A 16,314-nucleotide genomic window follows, 5' to 3' on the forward strand; every position below is an offset into this window, starting at 1 on the left:
ATAATTAGTTTAAAAGCTTTTTTTCGGTACTCGGCAAAAATGTGTAATTGTGTGTGAAGCAAAATAAAAGTCATAAAGCATAGCGCAGCAGTGATAATAATAAGCAGAAAGTGCAATAAACTAAAAATAACAATAAATAAAATGATTAAAAATGTTTAAAATGTTTTAAAATGTTAAAAATGTTTAAAAATGCTGAAAGTGTTAAGCGTAATGCATAGCCGGTCACTTTAAAAACAGTAACGCAAGAGTAACTATCATTGATACTTTAAATTATAAACAGCATAAGTACTTTAAAAAAAAAATACTTTAAAGTATAATATTAAAGTGTATTTTGATACTGCAGAAAAATCTTTAGATACTTTTTTTTTTTTTATACTACACTTGGCAGTAAAATTATGCAAACTCATTAAATCTACAGCACAGCTACGATAACATAGCAAAGCAGTACAAAACGTCCTTGTAATATTGTAAGAAAACAGTTGAAAGATTTCGTAGAAGACTACAGCACACAGCAGCACACAGCGAAGGAAGGATGTACCATACCATAGACGACCATACCATGCTATAGAACAGAGCAAAAGAAACAACAAATAAGTATTAAAGGAAAAAAATACAAAAAAAAAAAAAAATAGCAACTACGTACATATCCTGAAAAAGCTATATAGCAGCATTTGCCATTTGCCAAACATTTGTAATAAAACGTGAATTATTTATCTAAACATTGTATCCTTGAGTGTCTTCATTTTGTTTATTTTCATTCATTCGATTTCGTTTTTGTAAATATCCTTTACTGTTTTTTGTGCCTGTGCTTGTTCTTCTGTTGTGTTTTGTGTATTTTAATCGCAGTACAAAGCAAAACATTGCTATAAGCCGAGACGATTTAGCATTTGCTCTCAATGACGCTGACGCTGACGCTGTTATTTATACAAGTCAGTAAACGTTAATGTCCTTTTGAACTTAAGTCTGCTGTTTTTTTTTTCTTTTTGTGTTGTGTACAAGTTTAATTTATTTTAAAAACAAATTTTTATTTTGTATTCATTTCACAAAGCAGTATAATTAATTTCTTCAACAAATTTTTTTTTTTTAAATATTTTTATTTTATCACAAATTTTTTTTTATTTTAAATGTTATAAAGTAATGTTATAAATGTTATAAAATTTGCACTGCTGCTCTTATTGAATATTGTGCATTTAAAACTCGTCAATTTTTTTCAATATCAAATATATAAACCGTCTAAGCATAATTGCTGCTGTTCAAAAAGGAAAAAGAATATCAAAAAAAAAAAACAAATAAAAAAAAATTCAATAAAGCCAAATTTAAGAAATTTTTATATCAACAAAAATTCAATATTTTTTCCCAACAACTGACATCGAAAATGGATTATTTTTTACTGCTGTTCTGTTTGAATTTTTGCTTTCTCGGTAAGTTGAAGTTAAAGGACGAAATATTTTTTACTCTCATATATGAAAGACTCGTACGTATATTTATAGTTGCATGAATGTGAATTATGAATTTAGTAGTTCAAAAAACTGCCTGCAAGGCAAAATATTTACGTAGAAATTGTTCAAAAATTTATTACACTTTTGTTCTCTATTCATTTTTATTGTATTTTTTGTTACTTTTTTTTGTTTATTTTTTTTGTTTATTTTTCTATTATTTTCACAATCTTATATTTAGTGTATTTTTAGCTTTTATATGCACATTCTTTGGTCCATACAAATTACCTGAGGTTACATGGCCCCCTCAATAATAGATGAGCACTTAATACTGTGTAGGTGTGGAAGAGCAATTTTATATATTTTTACTATGTTACTATGTTGCATTAATAGAGAAGTGAACGAGTACAAAAATAGAAGCTAAAATAGAAGAGGATTTTGTTTCCTTTATTAAGTTTCCTTCATGAACGCAAGGAAACAAATTTCAAATTTATTTTGTGGAGCGATTAGGATTTTGAGATTTATTTTTGTTACAATTTTATACTTCTCACTAAATTGTAGAATATAATTATGTTATAATCTACAATTTAAGTACTTTCATATAATATATATGTATATAAATATTTTATAATACCATTAATTACGAATAAGTTTTATTATGCAGAATGAATGTAATGCAGATTCTTAAAGATAAGGAAGGATGTTTACTTGATAAACTTAAGCTTTTTATTTTCCAATTAAAAATATAAAAACTTAAGAAATGGTATTTATTGAAGTACTTTAATTATTTCGTATATAATAAAAAACAGAAAATCGATAAAGAAATAAATTAAAATTTAAATAAATATTAAGAAGAAATTATTTTATGACAAAAAAATTTAGTTATTTAAGCAAGAAATATTTGTTTTTTAGTATATGCTGATAGTTAGTAAGATTATGCTATTATTATTACACTTTTATTACATTATTATTAAACTATTATTCTACTGTTATTATACTATTACTACTATTATACTATAACTACTACTATACTATTATTATACTATTAATATACTATTATTATACTTTCATGATACTATAATTATATTATTATCACACTATCATACTACTATACTATTATTAAGCTATCATTATTAGTATTAAACTTTTATTATATTATTATTATTAATAGTATGCTACTTTTATACAATTATTGCACTATTTTTATACTATTATTAAAGTATTATTATACTATTATTACACATTTATCACACTATTATTATACTATTATTACACATTTATCACACTATTATTATACTATTATCATATTATAATTAAACTATTATTTACTATTATTATACTATAATTATACTATTATTGCACTATTATTATGCTGTTACTTATACTATACTTACACTATATTCTTACACAATTATTATACACTTATTACACTATTATTATAATATAATTATATTTTTTTCTATACTATTATTATTACTAAAATAAAATATTATACTTTGAAGAATTGCTAATCCATCGTTATTTTATAATCAATACAAGTATTAATATTTTTTTTAAATATATATATTGTACATTTCTATATAAATTGACAAGAAAATAAAAATAACATACTTTTATATTAGGTAGTTTTATGCAGAAGATTAAAATAAATAGTTTATAAAGAATGTTGTTCATAAATTCACTTATTGTATCTATAGTTGTGCTAGGAAGCCTTAAAAATGGGATTATATGTAACTATAAAATTTTATTAAGGAAGAAAATATAGTATAGTTAATATATCAGTATTACATTATACTGAACAGGATTAAAAATTTTATAAGAACCCTATAAAGCCCTGTAATTTAACTAATAACGAATTTCTGTTGAACTGGCTTTCAATGAAATTAATATTGGGGTTTATTATAACTAAGGAATTTAAATCAGTCGTATTATAGATAAATCCGTAAGTCCATTGATTAATGAATACAAATATTACTTTATTTGATTATTTATCATAATTAATTCATTTTCAGTCATTATCTTCTATTATTCATAATTTGATTTTGATTAATATTATCAAAATCAATAATATCAATAATTAATCAATTATGGATTAATTACTAATTACTTTTTATTCATTATCTGTTTGTCTTACTTACCGTCTATTCATTCAGTTTTAATGGATAGAGAGCATCGAAAGTATAGCTAAATGTGAGAATTTGACTAACTAAACTCTTCTAATGTCTGTACAGTGGTATTATATTACTGCTATGTTATCATAAATATTATGTCGGATAAATAATAATACACATTAATAATAATCATAATAAACATTAAACCTCAACTAAGTTCATCTGTCACACGTCACACTGTAGTCTCTTCTGAGATAATATACATCCGTTGGGTTAGGTTTATAGTTGTGGGCTCGACTTGATTTTTCTATTATTCATCCGCTGACCATTTACTCTCTTATGAGTAACTCTTCTTAAGAATCATATTTTTATGAGTCAGAGTATATCATAAAATATTCAGCACAAGTTTAAATTTCGTTTTCTGTCCAATTCTACACCGACTATACTCTTCAATGTGACTTATTTATATATATTGGATCATATTATGTTCAGCATAATCTGCTTTAAGTTTAGTGTGTGGGCAGAAAGGTTTAACTTTAAGTGTTAACTTAAAGAGGCAGTGTTTGAAAACACCCATAAAAAGTCAGCGATTGCGTCAAGTAGTTATAACACTCTGTCTGCTTAGCGGACTGTTATCTCTCCATAACTACATTCTATACGTCCACACCGGATATACTTGCTTGTATATCATTAGTGCTTAGAGATACGGGTGATTTTTTTACCGAAAAGTCAATATAATTTCTTGCATCCTAATTTCAGCTTAAGTCGTTTTTTCTTTATATGCTCTCATCATTTCAACTTTGCATCTAAACTTATGCCAAATATTTGAGTATGGTACGTTTAAGTATGGTGTTCGAACTCTAAACATAGTTATCGACAAATAATCGATTTTTTTGTTTGTCATGGAGAGATTTGTTGATTCAGCTTAATTTTCCATTTATTCGTCCAACTTATAATTTAATTAACAGTCTATTGCGTTGCTTCTATTTATTTCTTTAGGGTATTTGCGTTAGTAGCGTTTGCTGTGCCATCTGCAAAAGTTGCTATGATGTTTTCTGGTGGGGCGTGTAAGTCGGCTTAGGTGTAGAATTGGGGTAACTATGTATTGACTCTCATACTTTCTCAAATACTTCCCTTTTTTTTATTGACTCTAGTCGATCTCTGATATTTTAGATATTTTAGAATATCCCTGAAATTTTTCCCTAGATAGTATTGACTATCATCCTTTCTTGAATTCTTACCTTGTTTTTATTGACTATCATGCTTTTTTGAATTTCTATAGATTGTATTGAATTCTTTCTTGAATTTTTGTGTCTTACATGCTGTGTATATAATAGTGAAATCTACAAGTTAATTATTATATTGACTGTCATCCTTTCTCGAATTTATATTGATTATTGACTGTCATCCTTTCCCTGATTTATATTGACTATTATTCCTTCTTGAATTCTTAAGTTTTACAAGCTGTGTATATAACAGTGAAATCTTTACTTTTGTGAAATCGTTATTGCAAGTTAAATATTTTTGACAATTAATGGGTAATTAAAATTTATTTAATTTGCTGTCAATATCACTTTGGTTTTCAATAAATTCTACAATAGTTATCACGTAGACTATAGTCAATAACTTAATTTGCTTTGACCGGACGTCAAAGTTTCATATGTCACATACATAATTAATATTATTATTAGAATATTAATAATCATATTTTTTAATATTGAATCTATAGTCTTATAAAAGTCTACCTTAATCTTATGTTTGTTGTAAAAAAGTGAGGTGAGGTTTTAGGTGAGGATTTTGTATTCCAAGATCAATGCATTTACAAACAACATACTCTGAGCTTCCAATACGCAGTTAATCTATCCAACTTCAGAAACATCCAACTTTATTAAGTAATACTTGAGGTTGCAATTACATGTGTGGTAACCGTATAGAATATTTAAGTCAATTCAACTCCATTAAGTAATATCTTAGGTTGTAGTGAACATTTAAGTAACAGAATAGAATTTTTAAATCTGTCCTCATTGCAGAAAATAATTTATTTTACTACTTAAACCTAAAGCAATCACTGTTTTACCTTCTTTCTAATCTTATTATTACTTTCAAATCAAGTTAATCAAAAACTAAAGTAGAAACTTATAAGAATATTAAATAAATTATAAACAATCATAATGAATAAGAAACAATGAGGAAGAAAATATACCATAAAAACCAAAAACAAATTATAAATAAATTTTCATTAATGTTTTTGTTTATAATTACGAAAAACGAAGTTGTTAAACTTAAGCCAATATCGACAAAGTTGCTTAATTGCAGTTGCTAGCAACTTTTAATGCAACTTTTTTTTCTGTCATCCAGTTTTACGGTCTTATCCTCCATTTTCTTTCATATTCTTAAGTGGACTTTAAACTTAAATTGCGTTTAAAACGATCGTAATTAGGAATCCTGCCAACAAAATAAAAACAACCACAGCAGCAGCAGCAATAGCAGCAGCAGCAATAGCACTGAGTACTAGTATTAGCAGCAGAAGCAGCAGAAGAAGAAGAAGAACAGCATAATTTGATGCAGCGCAAAATTATCCTTAAAAGTATCTACCGCAAAATGTGTAGAGAGTAGGAGAAAGCAATATTTTTCAATAGCTAACATGGAAGAGAGATAACAGCAACTTTCTATTACTTGCATGCAAAAAATGTAAATCACTAGAAAATGTCATCATGACTTTGGAAAAACTAAAAGTTTTTCCTTTTCCTAAGCCACAGCGAAAGCACAAAAACAATTAGACGTGAAAAGTTTTTAATTTTTAATATGTAAAAAGAAAAATCGCTTAGATTTGTTTTTGTATTCGTAAGGATTTTATGGTTTATATCCTTGTATATCCTTGCATTTAGTTGACATCAATATTAGTATTTAAATGTGTGTAAGTGTGTGTGTGTGTTTGTCTGGTTGGAAGATAATTTTTTATTAAGTTTATGCGTTTCAAATTATGTGGTTATAATAGCTAATAGAATTCATAAAATTTGACAACTTGTCTCGGATGTCTCTGATGTTGAGAGATACTAACAAAAGCACTTGCTTTAATTCATTATTATATCCGAAAGATAAATATATATTAATAAGAAACCAAATTAAGGCTATTAAATAAATAATACACTTTATATATAGACTTCAAAAAATATGTATTCATCTGGTTTTTGTTTTAAGAATGCAGCAGAGGTACTTAATTAATTGACAAAAACATCTGATAAGTTGAATAATAAAATAAAATAAATTCAGTGAGAAACACATATGATATATGATTTATAATGTAATTTATACACCATGACTAAATTATGACATATAAATTATTTAGATGCTATAAGTGGACATATATCATCGGATACAGATATAAGATTAAGTGAGGAAGAATCAGTAATTCACCGACAAATTCAGAATTGGAGAAATAATCAAAATCAATGAAGGGGTCATAATAGATTATTAGGTTTTAGTTGAACGCCCCCTACTTAATAACAGTAAATAGAAAAACATAAAAATAAAAGAAAATAATCTTCAAATTAGAAATAAATTAAGTTTTTTTTTAACAAATTTTAGAGCAATAGAATTTTTTGAAAATACCTATTTGTATTGAAACCATCTATTGGCAGCTATATAAGTTAGTAAGATAGATAGATTCTTCACAAATATATGCTCACTGTCCTAAAAAATTTAGCTCATTTAAAATGCATTACTTCGTTTGTATTAGCTATAACTTCTGGATACAGACTTTTGAATAATTTTGTGCCTATAAAACTATTTGATTTCACCAGCAAAAGTATTTCTTCATAAAAGTAAGAATCGCATTAATTGAACTTATGGATAAACGCTACACAATTGTTTTTGTGATGTTAGTTCTAAGGTAAAAGTCGAAAAAAATTCAATTAAAAATAATAGTTAAAATAAGTAGAGATATGACCGATATATTTCAGTTTTCAGCAAATGTCAAACAAAGCGATATTCAGAGAGGAAACTAATAGTTATGACAGATAGAGATATGCCCGAAACATTTTAGTTCTTAACAGAAGTCAAACAGAGGGACTTTAGGGCAAGTAATTCAGAAAGGGAAACAGAGATATTTTTCATTGCATTAATGGACAGTAATATGTGGTAATGGGTAGCCACATTATACCACAAAAACATGACGATTAATGCTTAATACGAAAAGTGTTAATATGTTTATTTGAGCAATATATAAATATATGTATAAATATAAATGAACCACGTTTGTATTTGGAAAACGGGAGATAGACAAAAAAAAATAAGCTCCGAAGTCACAGCATAAGGTAGAATCAGTTTTACTTTATAGAGCTAAAAATCTAAAGTTACAACTATAGAATAAAGTAATCAAGAGAAAACTAGGCAGAACAAAAAAAGGAACGAACGAACTATAACAAATTGATATAGCAAGTCAAAAATGGCACAATTGAGAATTGTGCTTGTAGGAAGCACACACCTATTAGACACTTAGTTCCGAAACTCCAACTTTGAGTGACAGTGAGAAGAAGACAGAAACGATGAGAATAATAGAATTTTGGTGCAAACCCATACATGCCGATGCTGTAACGACTATAAAAGTTTTTGATCAAGAAGAAGATATACAAAGATGTGATGAAGTAAGTGGTGCAGAATAAAAGAAAATTAAAACAACATAACCACACGATGCTGTAATGGTGGCTTAACAGAGAAGAGAGATTGGTATCTTCTGATGGAGATAGAGTAGGAGAGAGAGAAATAAGAACATGTTTTATGTAAGAAGCCAAGTACTGAACTAAGCGAAGTAGCCAAGTATCTAACTAAAGTGATTTAGTTATATAACAAGTACGGCACAATCAAAGCTTCTTAAATCGATCCTGGAAGTAAAGCTTAAAGGAAACAAATCTTTATAGTTTCATGACTGTAAACAAATGTTGAGAGACAGTGAGTAGTAGTTAAAAAAACTGAATGCGAGAAGTATAAGTGTTACGCGAAGACATGAAGAATGGAAAAGACTGACGTTATAAAGATTATATCGGGATTTGACAAAGAAGAGAAAAAAGTTGTGATATACCAATCAAAAAATTTTAAGCCGATATAGTTATTATGGCCAGTATTGATGTTAAACATAATCAGAAGACAAATTTTCATGTTAGAGATAATATGTTGGATAAGATTATTATTTATGCCTAACAAAGTCATTTTATTGTTTCCATTTAAATTTTAGAGTTGCTTTCATATTTGTTTAATGTGAACTTTCAATTACATACTTTGAGATTCCTGTGTTAACACATGTCTTATTAACTAAAAATTAAAGTCAGTGATTATTGTTTTTCAGATACTTGTTTTTATTCAATATTCATTCAATAATTCAATAATTTTCAATAAATTTGAAATTCATTGCCCAAATGAATTAAATTGCTTAAATTTATTGGAAATTTTTTATTGAATGTTAAAGTTCCCTAAAAGCATTATTGTAAAATTCCATACTTCATTAGAAACCTAAACACATTAATTTGTTTTAATATCCGGTTTTAACAGAGCCTTAACAGCTGTTATAACAGCGCATGTTAATAGCAATTATAATTTTATTATTGCACCATTTAATATTGAACTAATGAAATCTTGTTGCACCATTCGAAGTCTTTTAACAATTAGGTGTATAATTACATAAAATCTTACTAATATAATTTATATAATATATATATTTATATTTAATTCAAAAAAAAAAAAAAAAATAATTGGCAGTTTTCTAGTAAAAATTTATTTTTATTTATTTTTCATCCAATACCATCTCGAATATTTCATAAATATATTAAAACATTTTAGGCATACAAATCTTGTTTAATAGGATTTTTCTTGAGGTATGAAAATTCTTTTGCATTCAAATTTTATTTTTAAATAAAAATTTTAAAATTTTTTAAATAAATAAAATAAATCATGAAATTGTACAGTTTATAAAATTTTATACGTGCAAAGTATTAGGTAGACTACGACATAGGAATACAAAAAAAAAAAAAATATGTATCTGAAACTACAACTAAGCAAAAATCAGAATTGTAGTAAAAATATAAATATTTAATAAAGATGAAAATTAAGTATGTATTTCAAAATTAAAATAAAATAAAATGTAGTAGTTTAAAAATTTGGCAAACAAAATGTAGACAACAACAACTCTGCTCCTATATGCATATTTATAAAATAAATAAATGTATCTCAGATACGGCACAGGTAACCTCGCATACATGAGTGTGAGTGGAGTGTGAGTGTGAGTGTGGGTATGAGTATGAGTATGAGTCTGTTTTCAGTTGAGCAGATATGCATTAAATTTCTATAAACAATAAATTTTTTTCTGAAATTGTTATACGTACGTCGTAGGTAATTCAGTAGTAGTTTTATACTAATAGCAGCTGGAATATGTCTGCCTAAATGCCAGTCTGTTTGCTCATGAGTTGGACATAACGTTGAACCCATCCAATTTTGCATTCCAGCAGCTTATCACTTTGTTTTAGTCCACATTTCGTTACTCTTATCTATCGTATGTACAAATATTGTATAAAATTTAACCTACTTCATGCTTTGTTTGCATTTCATTGTTTTTGTTGGCTGTTATTGTGTTTGTTGTTGTTGCTGCTACTGTAAATTCTGTCCCTTTATTAATCTAAATTTTTTAGAAAATTTATTTTCAAATTTTATTTCATGAATATCTGGATTTTCTAGTGTGTCACGTGTGGCAATGCCATACGTTAGTTTCCTGTTTAAAATTCATATTTCTTTGCAATATTTTTTTTTTTTGTTTTTTCGTCCTGAACGAGTATCCTGTGCTTGAAATATATTATACATGGTATGCTTTGTTCAATACGTGAACGCAACTGTCTACGTGTAGATACATTTTAGGGCGCCATGAAGGCTCTACAAACAAATTGAAAATTTCTATCGTAAAACTCTATTATTCATAATAAATAATAATAATATTAAAAAAATATATAAATTTGTTTGTGATTGTGTTCTGTGCTGTTTATATCTGAAAACATTTATTTGTTTTATTAAAAAATTGATTTTCCAATAAATATACAGTTTTGTATATTTACATTTGGAAATTGGTTCTTACCTGTTAGAAATGTTTTCATTGTTTTATTTATAAATATTTTATATTTTTATTTAGTTTGTTTTTTATGCATTTTTCATAAATCGTCAGCAATTTGTATTTGCTAAAGGATTTTCCAGAAATAGTTTATTTACAAATACGTGAATTTATATAATAAATTTTTATTTTATCCTTTCAGACTTTCAACGAACTTTTGCTCTGTATGTGACTGACTTAAATGTACCAGAAATTGTTGATTTTCGGGATAATGTTACGTTATCCTGTAGTTACTATATGAGCGGACACACACTCAACTCTGTTAAATGGTACAAGGAGAATTTTGAATTTTTTAGGTGAGTTCCTTGTTAATATAACTAAATCACAAATCTAATCTTAAGAACCATGCAAATCTTGATGTTAATACGTATTACAAATGATTCTATAATATTCGACAAGTAACTAGAATTTTGATGAACAAACTTAATAAATTATTGAGAAGTTAATCTCAGGTCAACTGTTGAAACTTACTTTTAAACTAACTTTTAAGTTTAAAAGAAAGCCACCGGTACTTTAGCACGGCAACGATAAAATATTCTGATTATACTAAATATCCATAAATTACCACTTTCCAATATTAAATAAAATGCTATATTATTATACATAATAAATTGATTTCCAATGTCCAATCTAACGAAGGAAACTAAATTCTTAACATAAAGTAAAGTCTTCAATAGAGTGTTTTTTATTGAATAGTAATGAAATAGTAATGAACAACAAACATTTTTTTATTATTATTTCAACACTGACTCTGAGCTTCAAATTTGGCAGGGTATGAGTTCAACTTTTAGTAAGAAAAATATATTAAAGAGGAATTAATATAGCAAAGTGTGACTATTTAGCTCTTATATTTAAATATGAAGCACTGAAAACCATCTAACTCAAATCGAAGTTTGGAGATATATCCACTTCTCCAGCTGATCAAATATTTTTCAAGCAAAATTTCTGCTATCAAGAAGGTTGGTCGCTTGATCTCAAAAAGTAGCCTATATAGAACGGAATAAAATAGAAATAAACAGGGTATCGTCTTCTAACAGAGCAAAGCACTGCGACTATAGTTAATCTTCTTGCTGCTTCAGACCCTAACCGAACGGAAGACATTCCGCTCTTCGAATGAAAGAATGTCAGTGGTTGAAAATCTTCTAATGTCGGAATAGGAAAGTAGTTCTCGACCCAGTGTTTTCCTCCTGGCTCAGATCAAGGTTGGGCAGTTACAGAGAATGTGACTAGAAGTCTTGTCTACTTCTAAGCGGAATTGGCAATCTATTTCTTTGAACATACTCATTTTGTTAAGGTGATAACCTAGTTCGTGGTCACCCGTTAAACATCTCATCAGCAGTCTCAACTCTGTTCTGCTAAGGAAGGTTAACTTACCAAAGTAACCTACATAATCAATGCTAAATTTATTAATAATTTTGTCAGTAAAGTTGCCTCATCACTTTGTGCAAATACAATTTGAATTCAGTCAGGCGATACAATACCTAATTGAGTTGAGTGAGTTATTGAAATGCAATCTTTTTGATTTGTCTTCTAAAATACCGGAAAATGCATACAAATGGATTTTCAGATAAACGAGCTAGACAATGATCAGAGGCAACTACAAAATAGAAACGAAAAATGTTTCTTTAAAATGTGCTAAAGTAAGTACTTACTTACATAGATAAATAGAATAAGATTAAGTGAAAAGAGACCACAGTTGTAACTTCTCGAAAAAGTAGTTTCTTGTTAAGTAAAAATTGGATTGAAACCAAGAAATTTGTGACAGTGCTGACAGATAATTCATCAATATGCACCACTATGTACAATTAGTCATCTCCTTTAAACAAATTTGGGAATTTCTTCTATACATAATTAAAGCCTTTCACTTTGGAGGTCCACAAATACATGAGCTTGATTGATATCCCAAATATGGGATGTAAACAATTAATTTTATCTACCATATTCCCTAATCATTTTGTTTTTAAAAAAAATAATCTCATTTTCAGAATTTTTTGTTTGATTTTTTTCCAACAAAATCGTCGTTATGCTTGACTTGGCTAAAATAGACCGGTCTGTTATTATCCAAACAAAACAATCTAAGCTAGCACATATCGGTGTACATTTTTGAAGCCATTTTATAAAATTATAGACCGATTTTATAGTCACTAATTAAATCTTAAAACTGTTTTAAGTATGAATTAAGCAAGGAAAGTTGTTGACTTAAGCATGACTTACGACTGTAACATTGGACTTCAAATATTCTTCGATTTTGATAATTCAATTATATCCGGAATATTTTATGTGCCTATATAAAGCTGTAATATTTGCACTATTTGGTTATAATATCTTATAGAGTGATTAATATCGTTTGCTATTTAGAAAATAATTAACTGTAAAGAGAACTGTAAAGCGTTCTTAGACCTCGTTAGACGGCGTTTTTACTCCGGTGGCACTTCTTTTCTACATTCAAGGCGGAAGTTACAATAGAAACAAGAACAATAGAATGACATGAATAGTGACATAAATGGAATAACTATTTTAATATATTTTATAGGGAAAATGTTAATTCCAAAAGAACCTGTATTTATAGCCCTGTATTTAGTAGAATAATTTATTAATAAAAATGTTATATTTTTAGTGCAATATTTTTTGTGTAATTAATTAAACACACTACTGAAAATTATTATTATATGAATAGTGTAATTTCCAAAAACTCAGTAATATATTTTTATTCAATATTTTAGTGTAGTTAATTATTCTATAAAATTATAGAAATAAATATGAAAAAATTATTTTAAATATAAAATGAAAGCAACGATATATTATCCATAAATTAGTAATATAATATGAGCAAAGATTGCACATTTTGTATAGATTTTGTACTCGTATGAGACAAAATTTATCGTTTTATTATAAATATTAATTTTTAGCTGTTTTTATTTTTAATAACTTCATTATTATCATTTACTTGTATAGATACTCGCCCATGATGCATCCTGTTTACATGAAATTTCCTGTTATTGGTGTACAAGTGCAGGACGGCAAATATTATTGCAATGAGTCTACGTGCCGTTTGGAGTTGAGCTTGCTGAGCGCTAAGTCGACTGGTACTTATAAATGTGAAGTATCAGGCGATGCACCACTTTTCCAACTGGCAGCTAAAGCGGATAATATGACGGTAGCTGGTAAGTACGAGTAGTAAACGCAGTGTGAAGAAAACTTGGCATAGTAGTGTCATGTGAAGATACAATCTACAGTATACGAGAAAAATTACTAATAGAAATTTTAAAATTATTTAATATTGTATAAAAAAAAAATATATTTTTATATATTTTAATATAACTATACTACTTTTTCAACCACAATAGCCTTGCCGCAGTACGATCCTTTAATTGGAAATTTCCATTCAATGTATCGTATGGAAGATTTTCTCAATGCCACCTGCACTTCAGATTACTCCAGCTTGCCAACAAAGCTCAGTATGTACATCAATGGAGAACAGGTACGCAACTATGCCAGACACAGTGGCAGCCATGCACTTCAAGCCCGTGTTAACCATGCGAAGAATGCATGCAATGCCTTTGTTGTTTCTCTTTGAATAGATTTTTCATTTTACGTATATGCTTTTCTGTTAAATTTATTTATTTTCCTTTTTTTTCTTATTTTTTGAAATATATTTTCCATAGTACATAATGTTGTATTTTAATATTTTTTGTTGTAGCCAATGTTTGGTGAACTTTTACCCAGCACTGATACTAGCATAGCAGCGCACGATTATATATTACGCCGTCAGAAGCTGCAGGTGAACATTAACTTGACTGGGCCGCGCTTTTATCATGCTGGCAAAATACTGGAACTGAAATGTGTAGCGGAAATTGAAAATTTTCCAGATCTAAGGCGTGAGGCGGTATTGAGTGCAACGCTCATGCCATACGACAATTTGAACAATCAAATGCTGATTCATTCCGGCAACAGTGGTAAGTAAGACACGAACGAAGATTTACTATAACTCAAATACACACATACTTACTTACTCACATTCATACATATTCATATACATAACTACACACACACAGATAGGAAGGAAAAGAAGCTTAAAGTAACTTGGAAAGAAACAGTTACACTAACAGACAGACAAACTATACAACTCCCGCATTCAGTGTTGCCACGTTTTTCTTGGCTAGGCACTGTGCTTTGATATGGCGGAAAATTGGGAAATTACAATTTAAAACTACACTGAACTGATTTTTCAATTCATTTTCTTTTTTGTTTTTTTTTGTTTTTGCTAAACTATCTTTTTTTACTGACTATATAAATCACATCACTTGCATTCGATTCATGGATTTTAACATGCTTTCTATGCTTTTGTCTTTCATGCCTGCTCTGGTCTCGGTTGGGTGGCGGCGTATCTTACTTTCTCGTACTTCCAGGCGCTGTGCTGTACAGACAGACGATTTCTCCTTTCGTTGTGATATTTTTATTAATTTTCAGTTTAAGTTTCTTATGATCTGTTTGCGATTCTGCTGAGTAGGCAACCAACAGTGGCGGAAACTTTGCGGTTGACGACTGCAGTTACAGCGGCTGCAGTTACTATATCAAGTTAGTTAGATTTAACCAATTTCTTTGTAAATAGATAAAAAACGTAACTGAATATGCATTACATTTAATTTAGTGTTATTTTATCGGTTTTTGTAAAAGTTTCTGTTCCGTAAATTTATAATAGTTTTAGTTTGAATATAATTCAGTGGTGGTTGATTTTTAAATGGTGTTGAAAACACTTTATTTTTATTCAGATAATTTAGGTGTGAACAGTGAAAATAACTTGAATTTATCATAAATTATTTCTAAAAATAAAGTAACGCACTCCAGTAAAAGTGTGCTAATCATAAGTAAAAGTAAAATATTCACAGCAAGTATATAAGGAAAAAATTTATTATTAAAATTATATTAAAATAATATAAAAAGCATAAAAAAAAAAAAATTATACAAAATTAATCAAATACAAGAAACGTATTACTTATGGCAATTTACATAAAATGTATTTTTCTAGTAACAATAGCTAAAATGAAAGTATATATAATAAAACTTACTAAACTTAATAAAATATCCATAAAAATATAAGAAGTACTTGTACTCGTAGTCCTTAAAGAAAAAATTAATCAGTGTTACGAATATAAAGCAACTTATAAGCTATTCTTTTCTTGAATTTATGCACTAATGTTTTGGTAAGCAATTTTAAAAAATTTCTTAATTAATATACTTCGTTAGTACTTTTTTATATGGATTCATATATATTATGTTGATATTATGTTGATGCTGTTTTCAGCTAGTTCGAGGTATTTTCAAAACCCTTCTTTACACCTTGACTAGATTATTGTTTATCACTTCATCAGACTAAGCAATATTGACCTGTGTCCATTTTGAGATTTGATAACGCGGTGTTGGTAAGTCTGTCATTATAATTCAGCAATATTTATAATATTTAATTTTTTTTTTAAATTCAGTCAATTAACATAGTAAATATGTTTTTAAGGGTTATTTGACAGTACTTTAATATCTGATTAAATAATAATTCAAACCAAAATCAATGCAAATTACTGAAAAGAACAAAATTTTCTCTGATACAGTAAAGTACACG

At 27.7% G+C, this 16,314-nt stretch overlaps 1 protein-coding gene across 1 annotated transcript; it reads left to right on the forward strand.

The window, feature by feature from the left end:
• Positions 1–1,303: 1,303 nt before the first annotated feature.
• On the forward strand, positions 1,304–15,579 carry LOC119686270. The gene is made up of 6 exons (XM_038100812.1): positions 1,304–1,421; positions 10,840–10,993; positions 13,653–13,861; positions 14,045–14,178; positions 14,398–14,653; positions 15,107–15,579. Exons 1-6 carry the CDS (start codon positions 1,376–1,378, stop codon positions 15,181–15,183), a joined length of 876 nt encoding a protein of 291 aa, XP_037956740.1. The 5' UTR covers positions 1,304–1,375; the 3' UTR covers positions 15,184–15,579.
• Positions 15,580–16,314: the final 735 nt, after the last annotated feature.

The sequence above is a fragment of the Teleopsis dalmanni genome, chromosome 2 (genome assembly GCF_002237135.1).
Source record: "Teleopsis dalmanni isolate 2A chromosome 2, ASM223713v2, whole genome shotgun sequence".
Lineage (NCBI taxonomy): Eukaryota > Metazoa > Arthropoda > Insecta > Diptera > Diopsidae > Teleopsis > Teleopsis dalmanni.